Genomic DNA, 21,194 nt, shown 5'->3' with positions numbered 1-21,194 from the left:
TTGAGAGAACCTTGAAAGTTTCTCAAAAATTTTCAACAAAATGTTAGATAATTTATTAAATCTAAAAATTTAAAGGTTAACTGTCATTAACTAAGGGGAATTTTACCATTATTTACCAAGCTTCAGTATTAAACTTCTATCATTTTAACCTTTTGATCAGTCTCTTTATTAATATTAAAAGCAAAATAATATACTTAATCTTGTTTTCAATAACAGTATGCAAAATACAACTTCCATTTCTCTTGGAATGCTTGATTTCTATTCTTCTATTACAAAGTCTGTTAGTTTTGCTATTGTAACTTATGCTTTTAATTTATTTTCCCAGTTTTCTAGATCAGGACACTCTCCTGCTTTCCATTTAATTGCAAATATCACTCTGGCCACTGTCGTCAAACATTGATACAATTCTGTCAACTTCCTTGCGAAGTTCTTTGGTAGAACTCCTACTAGCATTGTCGTGGTGTTCTTAACAAAGTTAACTTTCAATTTTTTTTTGCATTTCTACAAGTATCTCTCCAGAATTTTCTCACTTTTCTGCACAATCACCCTCTTACTTCTTTACACTTCCAGAAAATTCCTTTATAATTTTGGAGTGAAGTTTCAATGATAAAACAAATTCCATTTCACTATGCATTTCACTTGTCTGTGTTATATTTATGTAAATGTTTATATATCTGTCCTATATTTATTTTATTTATTTATTTATTCCACTTTTATACCACCCTCCCCCAAAGGGGGATGTTCTTTTTGTTGTGTAATTTTTATGTTATTCCTCTTACTGAATCCTACTGTTTTCATTTTTCAAGCATGTACATAGTGTTGGGGGAGGTAGAGCTAACACCAAAAATGATTCAGGTTTAGAAGGTTCCAATCAGGTTTTCACACTTGAAATCCAAATTGTGTCATGTGCAAAGACCACAAAGAAGAATTAGCATCCACCAAGTCTGAGAAAAATATGGGAGATTAGTCTAGAGATAAAGAAGTATTCCACATCTGAGCACCCACACTATCTCTCAGCTAAGAAATTAATGGCCTGGATCCCATGGAGGATTTCTGCAAACATAAGGGTGAGTGCCTTTCACCGATTCTTCTCTCCACATGCTGTTCCTTCCACTCAAGAGCAGCATTTCAAGACAGCAGCAGGAGGTACTCCACAGATGGAAATCTATTCTTCTCACTGAAATCATCAGTGAGATTCAAGCTTCAGCCTACATATGGCTACTTTAGACAGGGAGAATGCAGAGGCGTAGCTGGGCCAGAGTGCGCCCGGGTGTGCACTCTGGCTTTTTCACCTCCCCCCCGGCATCCCCCCCCACACACACACACACTTACTTTCTCCTGGGAAATGTAGTTCCCACCAGGTCCTTTGCAGCCTGGAAGGCAACAGGCAGGCCTGTTCTCCAGCCTGCTCAGTTTGCTAAAGTAAGTGTGGGTGGGGGCTCACTGGGATCACGCCTGCCCCCCCCCCCCCCGACACTTACTTTTGCAACCTGAGCAGGCTGGAGAACAGGCCTGCTTGTTCTGGTGGGAACTAAATTTCCCAGGGTCTCCTGGGAAATGTAGTTCCTACACAGGCAGGCCTGTTCTCCAGCCTGCTCAGTTTGCTTAAGTAAGTGGGGGGGCGCCATGGAGGGAAGCACCATGGGGGGGAATCACGCCCACCCACCCCCACGACATCCCCCACACACACTTACTTTAGCAACCTGAGCAGGCTGGAGAACAGGCCTGCCTGTGTGGGAACTACATTTCCCAGGAGACCCTGTTCTCCAGCTGCTCAGGTTGCTAAAGTAAGTGTGTGGGGGAAGCGCCGCGGTGGGGGAAGGAGGAGGGGTCAGGGGGAATTTTTCACCACCCCACGTGACCCAAAGCCGTGTGCCCGGTGCGTGGCGCACTCCCGGCCCCGATAGCTTCGCGGCTGGGAGAATGTCATGCAGTCCTATGTCCCTACTTACTATCTCGACACATTTCCCTTCTTACTACCTCAACATATCTCAACACATACAATTTCTAGGGGTGAGAATCATATTACCTAAAGTAGTATACATTCTTCTTTGAATAGTTGCTTACTCATATTTAGCCCTACTATTGTATCTTGTTCCTTAACATTTTAGATAGTGGGTTTTTTTTCTGTTGTTCTCTTTTTCCTCTCACACAGTGAGACTTCCCACTTAGCAGATGGGAGTGGTAGGACGCAACGATGATTTACTAAAAACCTGGCAATTATTGCCTAACTTCTAAAATCTCCTATAAGACAAGAAGACAAAGATTTTCACCATTTCTTCAATGTGTTCACATTTTAAAATTTACATTTTAGAATTTACAGTTAAAATTTCCATTTGTGGAAAAAATTAGAACTATCATCTCACCAATATCGTAGACGAAATAAATTCTTCAACGAGAAAGCAAGGACATGCAGTGGCGTAGCTAGGGAAAATGGAGCCCGGGACAAAATCTGAGTTTTGCCCCCCCCCCCCATATGGGCAGCGTCCCTCCCCCACCACGACCAAACAACATTTTTTTGCACCAGGTCATCTCAAAGTCACCATCACATTATAGAACATGCCCCAACACACAAATCTGAACACACCCAGGGCTGCCTAGTTTAAACAACATTGAAAGTGATGCTATTTTTTGAAGGGGGGAAATCCACCCTGAAACAGCATCACTTTTAATGTTGTTTAAACTAGAGAGCCCAGATTCTCCTTTTAAATCCACCTTAAAGGGAGACTCTGGGCTCTCTAGTTTAAACAACATTGAAAGTGATACTGTTTCAGGATAGATTTCCCACCCATCCACCCCAAACAGCATCATTGTCAATGTTGGTTGTTGTGGGTTTTCTGGGCTGCGTGGCTGTGGTCTGGTAGATCTTGTTCCTAACGTTTCACCTGCATCTGTGGCTGGTATCTTCAGAGGTGTATCACAGAGAAGTCTGTTATACACTGTGTCCAGACTTCTCTTATAACAGACTTCTCTCTGTGATACACCTCTGAAGATGCCAGCCACAGATGCAGGTGAAACGTTAGGAACAAGATCTACCAGACCACGGCCACACAGCCTGGAAAACCCACAACAACCAGTTGAATCTGGTTGTGAAAGCCTTCAACAATACTTTCAATGTTTTTTTTTAATCTAGGGAGCCCAGATTCTCCCTTTAAATCCACTCCAGAGGGGGTGGATTTAAAGAGAGAACCCGGGGAAAATTTGAGGGTGCCTGTCAGGGGAGCAATATTTAAGCTAACACTACCAAAATTTTAGGCTATCTTTAGGAGACTATCCTGATTATTCCACCCAGGTTTAGTGAAGTTTGGTTCAGGGGGTCCAAAGTTATGGACCTTCAAAAGGGTAGCCCCATCTACCATTATCTCCCATTGGAAACAATGGGGGATGGACCCCCTGAACCAACCTTCACCAAACCTGGGTAGCATCAGCAGGAGACTATCCTTATGATATCACCTAGGTTTAGTGAAGTTTGATTCAGAGGGTCCAAAGTTATGGAACCTCAAAATGATAGCCCCATCTACTGTTAGCTCCCATTGGAAACAATGGAGGGTGGGGTCACCCCCTTTGGGGGTCCATAACTTTGGACCCCCTGAACCAAACATCACCAAACTTGGCCTGTATCATCAGGAGAGTCACCTGACGATAGCCTGCAATTTTGGTGCCACTAGCCTAAAAACTGCGCCCCCTGCAGGCCAAAATTGAAAAAAACAGTTAAAAATACAGAAAGCCACAAACGAACCTGCAATTTTTGCGCCCACCACAAGGTGGCGCCCGGGGCACTTGTCCCCGGATGTCCCCATGGTAGCTACGCCTGTGAGGGCATGGCTTTTAACGAGTATAGCTTACAGCAGGGGACAAGCCTGAACTTTATTATAATAAATGAGTATCACTTAAGATCACTTCACATAGTATTCCAGAGCCTTAACAATGTAGCTCTTTTACATGCCAGCAAAAACGGAAAGCACTCTTAGAAGCAGTTCCTGAGAATTTGATCATTAACATTATTTTTAAATTGTAAGTGGTGGTAGGAACAGAGAGCTCCAAGTTGATTCAGCTTAACTATGATGCAGAAAAACTTTACTTAAATAAATCACAACAGAACACTGTGTCCATAAAATGCATTCACCAACAAGACAAAACTCAAACATTCATGAATTATTAAAAGTTCAGGGTACAGGGTTTGTATTTTATTTGAAGTGTACCCCCAATCGACATGTATCTACTCTGAGGAAGGAAGAGCTGAAGATCTATCTGGGTTCACATGCTATGATTGCTCAGCTATAATTCAACAGACTCCTCACTATGGCAACATGAAAAAACAAAGGGGGAAATCAACAAATTAATTTGTTTTAAATCAAGTAGGAGGAGGATATAGAACAAGCAGAAAGGAGACAGTAAAATTAGGAAATACCTTTTTTGTGTGAGGATACCAGTCCAGACCAGAAGGTACCTAATTTGGGAGAGCTGGTTGATAAACGTGCATTTCCCGCTTCTTTGGAAGGCAAATTTTGTGGCAAAGACACATCATTCATATAGACATCATTGATGTAATCTGTAAAACATATATATAGATTCATGGATAAGTATCACCTTCGCAAGCAGCATAATGACTTAGATTTTACACAAACCAGTCTACTACTAATGAAAATAAAGGACTCCAGACATTTCAGAACTACTTCCCAAAATAGAAACTGCCCAATTTACTTCCAGTTTGCTATTAATTTTAAGAGGTGGTGCAATGAAGATTCAACATCCTTCAGAAAATCCAAAGAAACACTGGGATTTGTAAGGTATAAAATAAAAAACCAAGGAAGGATGAATGATGAAACAGTGTGACACAGACTACATATGATGCAGTTGTGACTGTTGTGAGCATCCAGCCCCAACCTACTCCAGCAGCGAGGGCGGAAACCGATGACTCGAGGGTGAAGAAGAGGTTCTCCTCATGAGTAAAAAGCTAGCTGTTGGCTTTGCAGCCTTCTCAGCTGAAATCATGAATTTTATTCCAAAAAACATGGCAGAAATGACGTCTGGAAGCCAAGGAAGGGTGTCAGGAGGCTGATGACAACTCCTACTCCTCTTGCCCCCTCCCCCACAACCTTATCTCAACCTCAAGGAGGTCCAAAGGCTCACCAAGGTGGCTAGGAAAGTAGGGAGGGAGATGCTTCTGTTTCTAAGTCCAGCCCCCAACGGAAACAGGACTTTATCCTTGTGTGCCTCTCCCTGGGCTATTCCTCAATCACCACCAAAATTACTAGGATGGGGGTTTTTTGTCAAGACCACGGGGGTGTAGACAAATTTTCGAGCGGATGCGTTACTCATGAGTAGATCACCCAGCAGTATGCAAATCAGGAACAGCATGCAACACACAGTCTACTGTTAAGAGGTTCCTTTATTGTTGTAATACTACTAAAGTGCTCTTCCAGGCAACAGGTGTTTCAAGGCACACTCCCCTGCCTTCTGTGCGCTACATATATACAAACTATTTACCTATCAGGTGCGGGTGCCTTATCAGTTGCACATGGCTCAAACAGCTGCACACAGTACTTATTCTTGCACACGGCACTGTCCAAGGTCGGACATAACTGTCATGTAGAATTTGTACATCTTGTCTGACACTTTGACAGCACCTGACTTTTTTTACTTTTTTTTTTAACTGTCGAACGGAGGAAAGGGAGCAGAACTAGGTAGGCACTAGGACCCAAGCAGAGCATTCTACAACAAAGAAGGTCCAGCATATGGCATATGAATATATAACTACTTTTATCTTTCAGTGGAACAAGTACAGAGTGTAACTCAACCACTGACAAAAACTAGCAATATTACCATAGGGTCATATGCTGCCACATTATCATGGAGACAACTATCAGAAGACCATGTACTGTATATATAAAAGAACACTATGGTTTTAAAAATAAAGTTTTTAAGACCTAGCATTAAAGCAGCATGTCTACACACCTAAACTAATGTACAGAGCTTTCCCTACTGTGGCTTCTGCTCCATCTTGTTTTGACTCTGTTAATGAAAAGTACCTATTTCTCTAATAGGAATACACACTTCAACCTGTCCTCCTCTACTCATACAATGTTTTTGTACGCTGTAAAAGGAGACCGGCAGGGCTGCACATTTAAACGACAACGACTATCACACAGAAGTCAGATGAAACATAAGACAGACACCACCAATTCACATTTCTCAAGTGTTGGAAGTGACCTGCCCCAAACAAAATGGGCATCTACTGCCCTGTAAGGTAAAAAACACCTGGAGCTTGGATCTCCCATATTTTTGCCTATTCTACAACTACATGGTGAGAATAACTGCAGAGTTTATAAGACTCATTTTAAAATTGTGAAACTAAGGGTGATTTTTTTCAACTTGCTTCTGGTCCAGATTTTCTATTTACAGAGTACACTAGGCATCCACGATTGTTACATAAACTAATGCAGTCATCATGATCTTTTATGAAACAGCTATGTTGAACTTATAATTAAAAAGTGTCATGGAACCCAAATTTAAGCCATTTATATACATTTTCTATCATATCTAGTTATATCTATAATCACCTGAATGTTTGCTGTGAATTTGCACCTTGACAGTTTCCTGGTTATTCAAAAATCCAGTTGTTTCAAAGAAACTATTAACATCTTTTTCTATGTCTTCCATGGAGCTTGCTCCGTTCATGTTGGTGCAGAAGGTCTTTTCTTTCTGGTAGTCTTTACGTATGTCATCATCATCTTGAATTAGCATAGCATCTTCGGCATGGTCCTCTGCCACAGGTTTTGACCAAACCTCATTTTCCCCCTTATCTGTGTTACTCCATGACTGAAAGTCTACATCAGACTGGCTCTTCTCTCCCACGCTCTCTTCTGCAATCACTAGGTTAGCATCATCTGCTTCCATTACAGGTTCCTTTAGCTCTTCATGGAGCAAATCCATTAAACAACGCAAAAATTCCTGTGCATCCTAAAATTTTAAAAGCATACAACTTTTTACTTCATTCAGATTAAGGTTTTTATAACAATTCATAGATTGCTTTTCTGCAGTATCTAAATCAGGAGCTGGTTCATGAAAAAGAAAAAAGAGGAAAAGAAAAGGAAGATTCACAAGACAAAACACTGAAATTCACAATTCCTGCTTAAGTGTTAATATCTACCTCAGTTGTGTATTTTTCTGAGATAAATTTTGTTCTAGTTCACTTTTTCAAAAGAAAAGCCATGTTGTATTTGTCAGTTTAGCTCAGTTATCAGTCTAGTCTCAGATGAGTTATACACTGGCCTAAATCATCTCTCCTTGAGCTTTTATTTCTTTTTGATATCCTGTTTGGGACCCCATAGCAGTAGAAAAGGAGGGAAACTATGCTTGTGATAGAAGGGGAAATCCTGCAGGGCAATGTCTAGGAAATGGTCACATTACCTTCTGGCAACCTAAAGCAGCACATCTTTGGCTGTGACTGCATGCTGGCAGTTAAGAACTATCAGGAGTCAGAAGTGCTTGCCAGATTAATTCTCAAGTCACCCCTATTGCTGCAATGCTATGCGGCTGCTGATGTTGCTGAATCACATACCAAGGCAGCAAGAGAAACTGAGGATAGATGGCTTCAGGCAACAACTGCCTATCTCTAAGTGAGCCATCTGTCCCTGAAGTCTGACTGGGCTGGCAACAATTTGGCACTTTAAAAATAATACTCTTTATTAATTCAAGGCAAAACTGTATTAAATCAGTTATTCTGGTATACAAAGTACGTGCCTGCTAGATTAATCGAGTACATATTGTCATGCATTAAGCACAAAACTTCTGCCTATTAAATATTGTTCTAAGCAATAAGGTTTTCTAGTTTCCTTTTTTAGGGTTTAGCTAAATTTATTAAATTAAGAGCTTTTCATCCTTCTCCAGATGTCTACATGGTAGGCACAATCAACTCCTCTATATAACAAGAAAAAAAATAAGACTGTCACTTTTTCAGCAAACTGAAGATTCATATTTATGGAATAGTATAGCTGTTACCTATTCATTTGCTGTGTATGATGTGAATTTTAATATTTTAGCTCTTTAAATCTTGCAACTGCACACTAGAAAATAATTCTCCACATCTGTATGTACGAAGAAAGCATCAAGACAGACTTACCTGTTGGGAGTATCCACGAAATGTTGGATTAACTGTTTTAATTCCTTGGAACAGATTTGTGGGAACAACAGCTCCAGGTCTGGAAAAAAAGTGTTTTCTTTAGCAAACCTGCAACTTAATTCATACTGTGATAGCTTGAATGAGCAATAAAAAATTAACATTCCCACATTGACTCTGGATACAAAAGTTTACTTCATTGCAACTGTTATATTAAACTAACATATTAGATGCAAAATTACATCAATGTGGCAACTTGACTAGAGGAATTATTCATTAGCTCTATCTAGGGTTGCTAGCTTTGGGTTGGGAAATTCCTGGAGATTTCTGGGGCACAGCCTGAGGTGGATGGGGTTTGAGGAGAGGAAGAATTTCAGGGGGCATGATGACACAGAGTCCACTTTCCAAAGAAGCCATTTTCTCAGGTGAACTGGTCTGTCACCTGGAGATTAGTTGTAATCCCAGGGGATCTTCAATCACCCGAAGGTTGGTAACCCTAGCTTCACCCCATGCTTCAAAAACAGTAAGCCACTCAACACTGATGCCACAGTGAACATAGGAAATGAGAAAGAATCCTCCTCCTGAAAAGGAAACGTTAGTTCTTAAAACATTATGACATTCAGCAAAGTAACAATGATTCCAATCAGTACCCCTTCTTTACTGCAACTTCTTAGCACTGCATGGTATTTTGTTGCAGAGACATTTTAAAGCGCTCAGGAGGCTGCTGGATATACAAGGAATTCAGTGAAAAATAACATCTCTACTGTCAAGCTGCTACATTGCTAGAATAGTAATGTGTCTCAATATCCCTTTGACATATCAGTATAGCACACACTTGAATTCCAGTCAGCTTTACTGCATCTAACAATTGTGTAAATATACATTAAAAATAATGAATCCCTTCTGGCATTTTCCTTCCTCAGACTCTACTGTCTTCATGCTAACTTGTACCAAAGAAAATGACCATAAGCATCTACACAGTTTAGAGTTTCCAAAGGCATCTGCCAAGTGATAACTGAAAAGAGAAGACTGTACCTTAGTTTGATTTACTGAGGCATTTCCTGTTTTCTAATGTTTTTAACTGGGAATAAATCATGGTTGTATGACCATACTAACTGATTAATAAATAAGCCTTTGACTTATGCAATATGTAAAAGTTAAGCAGCTATTACAAGATGAGTGTCCATCATAAAATGCTGATAGTTAACTGTATATGCCCAGGTTTCACGAATAAGTCTGGAAGGAGACAATAGATGTGCTCACCTCATCCCTCAACCTCTCATGTGCTATATACAAAGCCGTTATTGCCTAGTTTTCAACAGACCAGTAATGTTTAAAGTGCCTGTGTTTGTCCAGCAAAGTAAGATTGTAAATCAAGAAGAAACAGATTTACATGGCATGTGTTATTAGCTTATGGTGCCAAGAAGACAAGAGATCACATGATTAAGCTTTGCGCTTCTTTTGGGGATAAATACAGCATTTGCACTTACCTGAAACTGTAGTTTATCGAGTAGGCTTCTAGGGTGGGGCAGAAATAATATTCATGCCTATTCATGTAGTGCCAAGGCATGCTTACAGTTGTATTTAGACATTAAATCTGTATTAAGCTGACCATGTGCAGGAACCCAGATTCTTGTCAAGCCCTCTCCTATGCTTCTTTCTCCCTTCCTATTCCAATAGAATCCTGGTTTAAGGACAACTTCAATTACCCATGACATACAAATGCAAGATGCCTGTGTTAACAGAAGTTAGTGTGTCCTATCAAAAGCCAGAATTCTAAACCACGTTAATCAAAACTTTTGGCAGGGAAAACTAACTCTGCATAAATCCAAGAGGGTCGCAGGTTAACTGGAGCTTGTTTTGAACCAGGATTCTTTCATCACATTCTGTGAGAGAAGAAAGAGAAGAGGCTGACAACAAGCTGACCTTTGCATAATGTCAGCTTAATGTGACCTTTGAATACAGCAAATATCATGAAAGTACCATGCCATGCAGTTTATACCAAACAAAAATTAAAACTTACAGTTAAATTACTTAGGAGTTATCATCCTAGAAGAATCACAGGAGGCTGATTTTTAGAAATACCCCACAACATAAGTGACACTATACCTGCTTTTATGCCACAGTTCTGTCATCAGCTTGTAATAACTTTTGCAAATGGCTGGTTTCTTATCAGTTCGAGCTAAACTTCCACAGTCAAGGAAAAACTGTGTTAACTGTGGACTGGTAATAAGGAAAGAAAAGACCATTAGTATATTTAAATTAGTATTAAAAGGTCAATATCCCTACCCTTGATTATAGAAGGTAACTCTGCTGCTTGCAAAGCAAATTTGCTAATAATAAAAGGCATGTAGCCTCCATGATAAGGGTGATACGGTCACACCTTCTTTTGGCAGGGCAACATAATCTAAGCGCCCTTGTATGAAGGTTTTCACCACCACCACATTAGTATCAATACATGCCCAGGTTAGGTCCTGGTTAGCACAATTTCATGAAGTGATGAAACTAGTAAACTAAACTGCCAGGCATCCTATATAAAAGTGACACCTTAAAACATTTGTGTTGCTCTGATTACTAATGTATTGCACAGTCAAAACAGACTCATTAAAAGTATTTTCAGGGGTGGAAACTAGCAGCAACTTGCAACAAAAATTTCCTTTCAAGTAACAGGAAAAAGTCATAAAAGGGTGACTTCTCAGTGATTTTTCTCACCAATGAATATTCAGGGGGGGAAAGTAAGCCTCTTGTGAACCTTAACTTTTTACTTCTCTCTGGAGACTGTCAATCATCAATATGCATTTATGGTCAATGACTAGAACAATATTTAAAAATAATCACAGTGTAGAAACAACAGAAATCCAAACACAAACAACATGACTAATATTAATCATACAGTTGAGGACAATATTTATTTATTTATCATATGAAATTGTGAAAGTTGTGACAATTTCCATTTCTCAAAAGTTCAGTTCAGAATCTTCCTAATCCTGCTTGCCGCTGTGCTAAATTTAGCCACCTTGTGTGTTATTTCAAAATTCTTATCAAAAAATAAAGGTGCAAGATAAAACTGCCTATGTGGTCTGGGATGACCAATAAGTGTTGGTGTTTTAAGGGTACTATGAATCTGTACGTAAAGAACACAGTCTATTGGAACATGCTTAGCAGTTAGATACTACCAGTCCTCCAAGGACACAGTCATTGTATAAAGGGGATTTTCTTATATCTCCTGACTATAACTACTGAGGCAATCAGGAGACTAAATATATTTGATGATCCCCTGAAATTGGAATCAGGAGTTCACCCTTTGAAAGTATTCAGTTTCATCACTGAAAACTTCCACAGCTAATCACTTCCATGGATCTGAAACCTATTCCTGTATGAAGTAAGGGCACACAAGTAAAACTTCAAAAGTCACTTTCCTGTCCCCAGTACTATCTGGCTTGTCAGGAAATGGCAACTGCACATAAAATTGCATTAGCAGTTAATCCCACACATAACTGAATGACTACAGAAACATGTAGGGAGGATTTATACTACTTAAATCAACATGGGGCTGTAGGAATCTGTGGACACTCAACTTCATGTAAGTTTTTATAGAGGCATGACTATGCAAAATTACAGTAAAAATGTTTTTACCAATTTGAAAGAGCTTGTAAAGCTGCATTCATGTAACAAGTGTTGCCAATGTTTTTCAAACCTGTCAAACCTGAAGAGAAGAAAAAACAGCTGAATTTCTTGTTTAAGTTTGCTTAGCAAAGGGTATGCAAGATATAAAAAATTACTCATAAAGGTAGAAACATTCCACCCTGTTACCCAAAGCCAACATAAAAGCTGGTTAACTTCAGTCCATCAGTCAACCCCAGATCTCCTCACCACTACCAATCCCATCACAGTCCTGTTTGATCACAATGATCTTGTGAAAGTTGTGACAATTTCCATTTCTCAAAAGTTCAGCAAATCTATCAGGATGTAGGCTCTATACATAGCAACACAGTCTACAACATGAAGTTCTCCAAATCTACACTGTGCATTTGACCTTTATTTTTTCAGTTCCACAATCCATGCTGTTTGCGTGAGCAACAACCTCTCTCTCAGAACCCCAGTTCTCAGCAGACTGCCTGGTCAGTGGCCTTCCTTCTACTATCTGTTTCTAGATTCTCTGGCCCCTTCCGCACACGCAAAGTAATGCGTTTTCAAACCACTTTCACAACTGTTTGTAAGTGGATTTTGCCATTCCGCACAGCTTCAAAGAGCACTGAAAGCAATTTGAAAGTGCATTATTCTGCATGTGCGGAATGAGCCTCTGATACTTAAACTTTCCTGTCTCCCATAACCCTTTCACATTCCCCAGTCTGCCAAAGCTACCTTAGCCTCATACGTGTAATTTTAATTCCAGCCCCATTGACTTTTTGGAGAGAAGATGGACTACAAACATTGTCTTTTTTTTCATCACTTTTGTTCCTGAATAGTTTTTAAGTTTTTAAGATATTACATCCCATCTCATTCAATTAATTGAGGTTTCACGGATTCAAAATTTATCACCCAGGTAGATAAACATTTGCTTAGAACTAGATGTCAGATTTAATAATGTGAAGAAATGCCTGTGCCAAAGAGTAAAAATTGGCTTTCTATATCAGAAACACGTAGCAGTAAAGCAAAGAACGAGTATCAATAATCAAGACACAAAAGCTCAAAAAGATTCTGATAGCAATTTAAAGATTAACAAGATCTTTTGAAAATCAGTTCACATTAACATCTGGGGAGAGATAGTGTAAAGCTTGGACTACACTAGTGAATTCAGTTTGTTTCACTCTGTCTACTTTCTCCTACCATGGTAAGTGGCCATTTTTGAAGGGTGCCTCTATCCCTCACAACCTGTCATCAACCTCAAAGATGAACATGAGCAACACAAGGCAACTGGATCTGCTGGAAGGACAGGGAAATTCAACCACCACATTTCATCTCACTATCCAATTCCTTCCTACTTGTTTTCACGGGCACTTGAGCTGGACAGTGTGCATCAGATTGTTGGAAAAGCTCCGCCCTCTTTGGGACAATAACATCCTACCATTGGGAAAGAGATCCATTGCCATTTTTAGGGATGGCTGTTTCCCCCAGCACCCACCATAAGTGGCAACTCACTCTCAAAGAGTCAACACAGAAAGGTATTACAATTTTGGAGTGCTACAAAGGAAATGACAGTCCAAACGGTGGGTGAGGGAAGGACTGCAACTACTCCTGAATAACATTACTCTGAAATGCAGGGATAACCATCTTGCTGAAAATTTATTTATTTATTTAGCTAGCTAGTTAGTTAAACTTGTTATACTGCCTACCCCAAAGGGCTCTGTGTGTTGTACAGATAAAAACCATTAAAATATAAATTACAATCTAATAATTAAAACCAGAAATAGTTAAACACAGTATCAAGCAAAAAACAAACATCATTGATTACAGCATTTTACTTAGTAGCCCTGATTTTTAATGGCTTCCCTAATACAGCCACTACACTCATATGCTTACCTATACACAAATAACTATTTTTAATATAACCTGAAACCAGAGTTATAATTTACAAAGGAAACACGGTCATTAAACAGTTTTAAAATCATTACAGTTACGGAATTCAATCAAAAACACAAGCAAAACACATAAAGGCAATAATTTGGAACAGCTATCAGAATTCAAGTAAATTGTTCTATTACCTCTTGCCTTGAATTCATCTTCTTCATCTACCTGTACATCTAGGTCATCAAATGTTGCAATTATAGGAATTTTCAGTGTTGGGATACTAGGAAGTCTAATATCCTTTAGGAAAGGGGGGAAAAAAGAAACTGTTTTCTGAATATTTTCTTCATCTGCGTACATTTGAAAACACTTATCTACCCTGGATCCTGAAAAGCACAAGCACAAAGCACTGATGGATCAGGGTTTTCCTGTCCTCTCCTTCCTTGTGGCTATTTCTGATTTTGTGAAAGTTTGACCTTGGGGTTTTACTAATACTAACAGGAGGTTGTAATGGGAAAGGGGGAAAAGAATGCAATAGCTCAAATGAGGGACAAAAAGAGCTGAGCTTTGCTTATAGAACAGAAAGGAAGAATTTTGCTCCTTTCCACTTTCCATTACCCCTGCCCAAATGGTTACGTTATTACACACAAGTACCTCAGCACTGGAAGTAAAATATTCCATGACGGAAATGGCTGGGGGAGGGGTCATGGGATTCAACCCCAAGTTTATACATTTTACAGGTGAAGTGAGGCATTTAAGGATGGCATGTATAGCTAGTAAATGTGGACTTGCAGAGTCAAAATGCTTCCTTCCAATGCAACAAAGACAGTGTATATAGCATATCAGAATACATTATGTTGAGCAATTTCAAAATATAAAAATTATCCATAGAATTTTAGATGCTTCTGTTTCAAAACTGCAATCCCTATTGTGTATGCATTTTTATAAATTTTATTAAAGCATTCATCAGCTGAAACATTTCAACAATGCTAAAGAAAAGTGCAACAAAAACCTATTACAAAGCTATTTCCATATACAATGCCAAATAGAGGATTTTCTTAATTACCTGTATGACACATTCAGGATCTTGATGGGACAGCGGTACAGTTTGCAATGTAGAATGTGATCTGAGTTTTCTGTCTAAAAACACTTCTTTGCTACATGCATAACACCAGACACGTAGTGTGGTAAGATTAACTGTCAGACAATGTTTTGTTTCCTAGAAAACAAATTCAATGATTTTAAGAATATGAAAAAAATAAACCAACTTTCCAATCAATGTATAAGGTTAATACTAAGTTAAGGTTAACTCTACTTTCTGTAAACAAATGTAAAGCTATAACCTCTAAAGATGAGTATTTTGTTGAGTAAAGAAACAGTTTTAGTTCTCATTCTGAAATATAAGCAACAATGGGGTTAGAGTCCATAATATTGACCCTAAGTACAACATCAAGAGTTATTTTTTTGGGGTGGGGAAATTAGACCCCATCTACAGAGATCTCTAGATGTTGGTAAGAAGCAGCAATATATTACACTTTATATTACTTGAAGCCACTGCATATACAACAGGTCCTTATCACAAATGCAGGAGATAGTAAGATTACAAGACATGCCTAAACACAGCAGAAGCAACAAATCCAGTTCTGCTACAAAATTCATATTACATATTTACTCCATTTATATCTCACCATCCGCTGCAAGAAAAAACAATTCAGTCAACATTCTAAAAATCCAACAAACAATGCAACAGGATTAAGATTACAGAATTAGAAAAAAATGCCAAAAATCTGTGTAAGGCAAAATATACTATAACAGAGAAAGGGGAGCAGAACTATGTAGGCACTAGGACCCAAGCACTTCAGTTTGAGAGCGCGTGTTCCTTGCAGCAATGCCCTGATTCCCTCTTGTCTCCGCCAAGCTGCTCAGTATGTGAAAAAGCATCTGAAAAAAGGCACATTCCCTCTCCTCTGAGGGGAGAAACCTGGAGATGTTGCCAGATAGAGCCTTCAGTTCAAAATGGCTCTTTTCTAAGACTTTGGTGCAGCCTGCATGACTGAAGCTCCCTTTCCCCTTTTCTGTTAACTCCAAAGTCTGTTGACACTGAAGAAAGGAACTTGGAGGAATGTCCTAGCAGACACTCCCTGTTGGAAGGACTCCCTCCACCTCCTTTTGTCAGCTCCAAACTCTGTCAATGTGGAGCGGAGAAGCTTGGAGGCAAGTCCTGGCAGACGCTTCCAGCGTGAAGAATTCCCTTCCCCTCTTTCTGTCAACTCTGAAGTCTATCCATGACAAAGGGAGAAGTTTGCAGGCACATAATGGTAGACATTGCTTGGATGAGGGACTCCATTCCCCTCCTTCTGTCAACAAGTCTTGCCATTTTTAAGGGCTCATTGTAAAAGTGTTATGGAGAAGAAGGGGTTTTGTGCTTTTTAGTTGGAGTTGTTTGGACCTCTTCAGCTCCTGTAGTTTTTGGAGTTGCCTGTTCCTGTTAGTTGTGTTCTGAGACAACAAGCAGGCTAATGTTCTTATGTTCTTTAAGCCTGTTCAGCTTCATTTTACTGCTCAGGACAGTAGCCTTGATCTACCTTTTTGACACAGTCTTTTAGAACTGATACATAAATCCTGAGCAAAGGTTTTCAGCAAAGGTATTGCCTTCTTCATGGGAAGTTCAGAACTGATCACTAAATATGCTTTTTGGAGGCAAGTCTGAGCAGTTAACCTCTTCTCTTGGTTAAATGGTAGCCTTTTAATGATAGTTTGGTGTCCTCAGCCCAGTCCTTTTGTAAGGAAATTTTCCCCTGTTTGTTTCATGTATGCCCCCATTCCATTCTTCCTACCAGACAATGGCACTGACTCTTCCCAGGGTTCTCAATCTCACTGCTGCTTCTCCTTTCCTGAATTGTAGCAGTAGTTTTAGATTTTATTGAGTAGCAAACACCACTCCTTCACTACTAGATCTTGTACCTCTAAGTAGAAAAGAGGCTCTACAGAGGCTGTAATAGGGGTTGGCCCCTGCTTCTCGTACTGTTGATTATGTTTTGGCCATGGGCTTGGACTCAAACTCTAAACTTCCCTCTTCCTTATTGGATTTTTAAAGACGTTACAAACAGAGATGCAACCCTTCTTTGATTTTTTTTTTTGCACTTCCCTGGTGCTCCATTTCTAATAGGGCTTGCTAGTATGCAGCACTTCCAACTGTGGAATTCTAACCATTGCAAATTCTAACCTAAGCTCTCTCTATTCATGAAGTTTCATAAGGTCAGGATACCCTACCAGTGATTGTCTTCTCAGTCTTCATGCTATCCTTACACATGTTTTCTGATGCCAAAAATTTGTGCATTTCTTACATTTTTTCAATGTGACTTTTCTTGGGTGGTGGTCTGCTAAGGATCCAACGCTACTTTGCATTGGACATTCAGGCTCCAAGGAGGACTGGTCAGCATTTGTACACAACCTGACCTTGGGGGTTGGTAGAAGCTATTACACTCTATCTTGAGTTCATGGCTGTTCACTGCATATCATGCCTCTTTCCAACAGAGTGGTTTTCTTCTTTGCTATTTTCCTGCGAATATTTCAGATGAGACAATTGTAGAGTTCCCTTCTCTTTTATAAGTCAGTTTTATAAGTCTTTTATAAGTCAGTTCTGGATGAATGTCATTATGGAATGCTAAACAACTGTTGGGAAGGCGGCCCTCTACAGTCTCTTCCTTTGATAGCTTCACACCCACACCCTTAACTCAGCTATTTTGCTAATCATCCAATGTGGGCCTGCACAGAAGCCACGATGATGAAATAATCTTTAACTGTTGTTCATTGAGTAGTCTTCTATGCAGGCATATATTCTTCCCTTCTGCCCCACTGTGAACTCACAGGAATCTTCGTTTCTTAGGGACTCCAGCAGCAGCACGGACAGAAGTGAAGAAGTAGCCCTCCTCCTCCTCCTCCTCATCTGATCATTTTGGCAGGAAGCAGCAGAGGGAGGAGAGGCACTCCTAATCTACTAGAAAGATGTGGAAATCTTTTCTGTGACTAGTCTGTGATTATGTAGTCCTAATGTGTGCCTGTATGGAAGACCAATCAATGAGCAACAGTTACAAGTAACAGCCAGCAAGGTGAAATGGTTAAGAGCAGGTGGACTCTAATTTGGAGAACCAGGTTTGATTCCCTACTCCTTCACATGAGTGGCGGGCTCTAATCTAGTGAACAGAGTTTGTTTCTTCACTCTACACATGCAGCCTACTGGGCAACTTTGGGCTAGTCACAGTTCTCTCCGAACAACTCCTTGCCTATCATTCATTCATATCGATGTCACCAAGGGAAAAGGAATACTGATTTTATCCCTGACATCAGGAAACCTTTACAGGAAAAGATGACTAGTTAAGAATCAACAGTTTGATTGTACATACCTGAGAATGTAGGGTGCTGTGATCTATATGAGACTCCCCACAACCAACATATGAGCATCTATTCTGTCAAACAAAATGGAATAATTACAAACAAATGCAAATCATAATAGAGACAGGTCTCAAACTATGGCAAGAGCCATTTTACACAATGGGGAATTTATATAAACTATTTAGTGGTATTGCCTTATCACTTTGAAAACTCTTTCTAAAACTCAAGATGGGAAGACAGTCAGAGGCATTTTGTGAGGCAACACAGGAAGTATCTCTATGGAAGCACTCCAATACAATATTACCTATAATGAAACATTAAGGCATTTCCCCAGTGCTGAAAGAGCTTCACTACTCACCGACATGTATCTAAGCATAATTCAAAGTGCTGGTTCTTATTTTGAACAAACCAAATATCTCAAAGACTGCCCGCCTCCCATTCAAACCTGCTCACTTGTTAAAATATTTACAGGAAACATGACCTCAGCCCACCTTCACTCCCAACCTGGACACATTCCCATTACAATTCCCTTTCAGCAACTATTTGTTTGGTGCCCACTCTTGAGTTTTAGCCATGTGAAGATGTTTTTATTTTACAAGGTCTTCAATGGCATTTATGATTTTTTTCTTGTGTCAATCTGTATTAACTTTCTCATTTTATATTGAGTTTTTATTGTTTTGCTCGTCTTATCCATACTCATAAACAAAGAGTCCAGGTTATGCTATTTTTTAGTAATTAATATATTAGTTTATATTGTAACATGACTTGATGGCATTTTTCACCACACCAAGTAGCTTCAAGTACTTTCGTTGAAGTGGGATAGAGTTATTTTAATAAAGACATAATCCATAAGGTGTTGAATTCAATAGCAAATTGTCAGTTTCCAGTTGCATAAAGCATTCAAAAGTTCATTTTAATTCACTGTTACATATATCTTAATGAGAGCTAGAATGCACTTACATCAGATGCATGCAAGTGCTATGGACAGAAGACTCTGTATTTTATTTGGAAATTGAATGTGACCTTAGAAACCATGGTTGCTGCAGTTTTCTTAACGCAAAACTTAATTTTTAACCAATTCAGTACCACAGATGTCAGAAGCTAAGCAGGGCTGACCCTGGTTAATATGTGGATGGGAGAACACCAAGTAAGCCCACAGTTGTGACACAGAGGCAATCACTGGCAAACTACCGCCGAAAGTCTCTTGCCTTGAAAAACCACATCTAACACGTATCATGGGTTAGAATGTTCCACAATCAATTATCCACTGTGTCTAGTAGTACTTCCTTTTCTCTGTCTTGAACCTACCACCAATTAGTTTCACATGGGACTGTTCTAGTATTGTGGGAGAGGGAGCAAATTATCCATCCATTTTTGCTGCACAATTCAGTACACCTCTACCTTGCCATCTCTGAACTAAAAGGTTCCAGATGGTTTCGCCTCCCTTGCAAGAATATAGAAAATCATGCATGCTACATGCTTACCTCTAAGCATGCCCAAAGATTTGGTCCTTTCACTTTACAGTCCTTGCAAGTGCCCTATAAATTAAAAGTATAAGTTGCATATTATCTTTTAATTAAGACAAAAAGATACAAAGTTAACTTATTGGAAAAATTAAATACTTGGTAGTGGGTAAATTCAAGGAACTTACATATTGCCTTACATGTTTGCCTTACATATTTAAAAAATAAGAATTCTGTTAATAAAATCCAGTGCTGTCCGGTGCTACTAGTCTACATAGGTTTCACATTCTTCTGTCAGTATGAACGGACAGCTTCTGCCCAAAGTAGGAGAGTAATATTAGATTTTATGTTTTAGGCCAAAGTAAGTGGTATGCTTAAGTCTGCAACAAAAGCCGATTTTGAGTCTCAAAAGTAGTAATATTTCAGAAAAGCATCTTAAAAAGGCTTATTTCTGTAGTAATCTCTGCAGTTAAGCAAGCATGCTGCATATTCTTATCTCAGAACTGAAACACTTGTGACAAATTCAAAATCCAAACTGATCTCTATTAGGGAGGTAATAAATTGGAACTCACATGTGATTTGTGTATTAGGTCTTCCTTGGTGATCTCACCAACTGATTCCAAGTGTGGACAATCGTTGCTGAGGGCTGCCATTTTAGCAGCAGTTGCCCCCAATCAGGAACTATTTACATCTTTGGGAAGGAAAAATAGTGAGTATTTTTGATTTATTATTTTTTCAAGCAATATTACAGCACTTATGAGGAAGCTTATGTAATCTTATGCACTACCCTGTTTCCCCGAAAATAAGACATCCCCTGAAAATAAGACATAGTAGAGGTTTTGCTAAAGTGCTAAATATAAAGCATCCCCTGAAAGTAAGACGTAGCAAAGTTTTTGTTTGGAAGCATGCCTGTCGAACAGAACACCAGAGCATGCAGCTATGGAGCAGAAAAATAAGACATGCCCTGAAAATAAGACATAGTGCATCTCTGGGAGCAAAAATTAATATAAGACACTGTCTTATTTTCGGGGAAACACGGTAATGCCAATGTTGGAAAAAGAAAACAACCAAGGGGTGATGGTATTGTCTGCAGACTAAAGTAACATGGACATACCTATGAGGTACTTCTACTTAGATTGCTATTTTGTTCCTCAATCAGAACAAAGAATTATTTAACAACTTTCTGACCCATACAACATTTTAAAGTATCACAAAGACAGGCAACGGCAACCTATAATGAGTAGCTCTATACAAATCCAAGTCAATAACTGCAAAACATCATCCACACACTCATCTGCCAACCTAGAAATATGGACGAACAGGCTAAGTCAGGTGCAGTTTTGGCCACCATGTTTTGGGACAAGAGAGCAAGTTCAAGAGGACTGAGGAGGAGAAAGGATGTTAAGAAAATAACCTGATAGACAGTCTCCCTTAACAGGCACCCCAAACATGGGTTTCAAGTACATGGGCCATCTGGTACTGGGTTTGCGAGACTGACTGGTAGTTCTGTTGGTGTACTGTCTGCTCCTGCTATCCAATATTCTCTTAACCCAAGCTGACAGAATGGGTTTCAGAATTGGTGGAGAAATTTTAATTCTTCACAACGTGTTGAAGTGGTTCAGAGCTATTTACATCCTGGTCTCCAACAGGATTTTGACTAAATGGTATACAGTAACAAGGTTTTAGATACTTTGCAGATAAAGGTA

The 21,194-nt window shown here is 39.4% G+C and overlaps 1 protein-coding gene across 4 annotated transcripts in view; it reads right to left on the bottom strand.

Annotated features, from left to right (window-relative positions):
- USP33 (ubiquitin specific peptidase 33) overlaps nt 1–21,194 on the bottom strand; it is a 63,084-nt gene that overhangs the window by 31,150 nt on the left and 10,740 nt on the right. For all 4 annotated transcript variants that reach the window (XM_048496837.1, XM_048496836.1, XM_048496835.1 and 1 more), the window contains exons 2-11: nt 20,061–20,179; nt 19,510–19,563; nt 18,037–18,099; nt 14,697–14,849; nt 13,828–13,930; nt 11,759–11,828; nt 10,232–10,345; nt 8,126–8,204; nt 6,564–6,963; nt 4,412–4,552 (exon numbers count right to left, since the gene is read on the bottom strand). In XM_048496837.1, coding sequence (XP_048352794.1) covers nt 4,412–4,552; nt 6,564–6,963; nt 8,126–8,204; nt 10,232–10,345; nt 11,759–11,828; nt 13,828–13,930; nt 14,697–14,849; nt 18,037–18,099; nt 19,510–19,563; nt 20,061–20,141 — 1,258 coding nt within the window. In that variant the 5' untranslated portion in view covers nt 20,142–20,179. The remainder of the gene's footprint in view (nt 1–4,411; nt 4,553–6,563; nt 6,964–8,125; nt 8,205–10,231; nt 10,346–11,758; nt 11,829–13,827; nt 13,931–14,696; nt 14,850–18,036; nt 18,100–19,509; nt 19,564–20,060; nt 20,180–21,194) is intronic.

The sequence above is a fragment of the Sphaerodactylus townsendi genome, linkage group LG05 (genome assembly GCF_021028975.2).
Source record: "Sphaerodactylus townsendi isolate TG3544 linkage group LG05, MPM_Stown_v2.3, whole genome shotgun sequence".
In the NCBI taxonomy this organism is placed as follows: Eukaryota; Metazoa; Chordata; class Lepidosauria; order Squamata; family Sphaerodactylidae; genus Sphaerodactylus; species Sphaerodactylus townsendi.
This window is presented reverse-complemented; position numbering and strand designations above follow the sequence as displayed.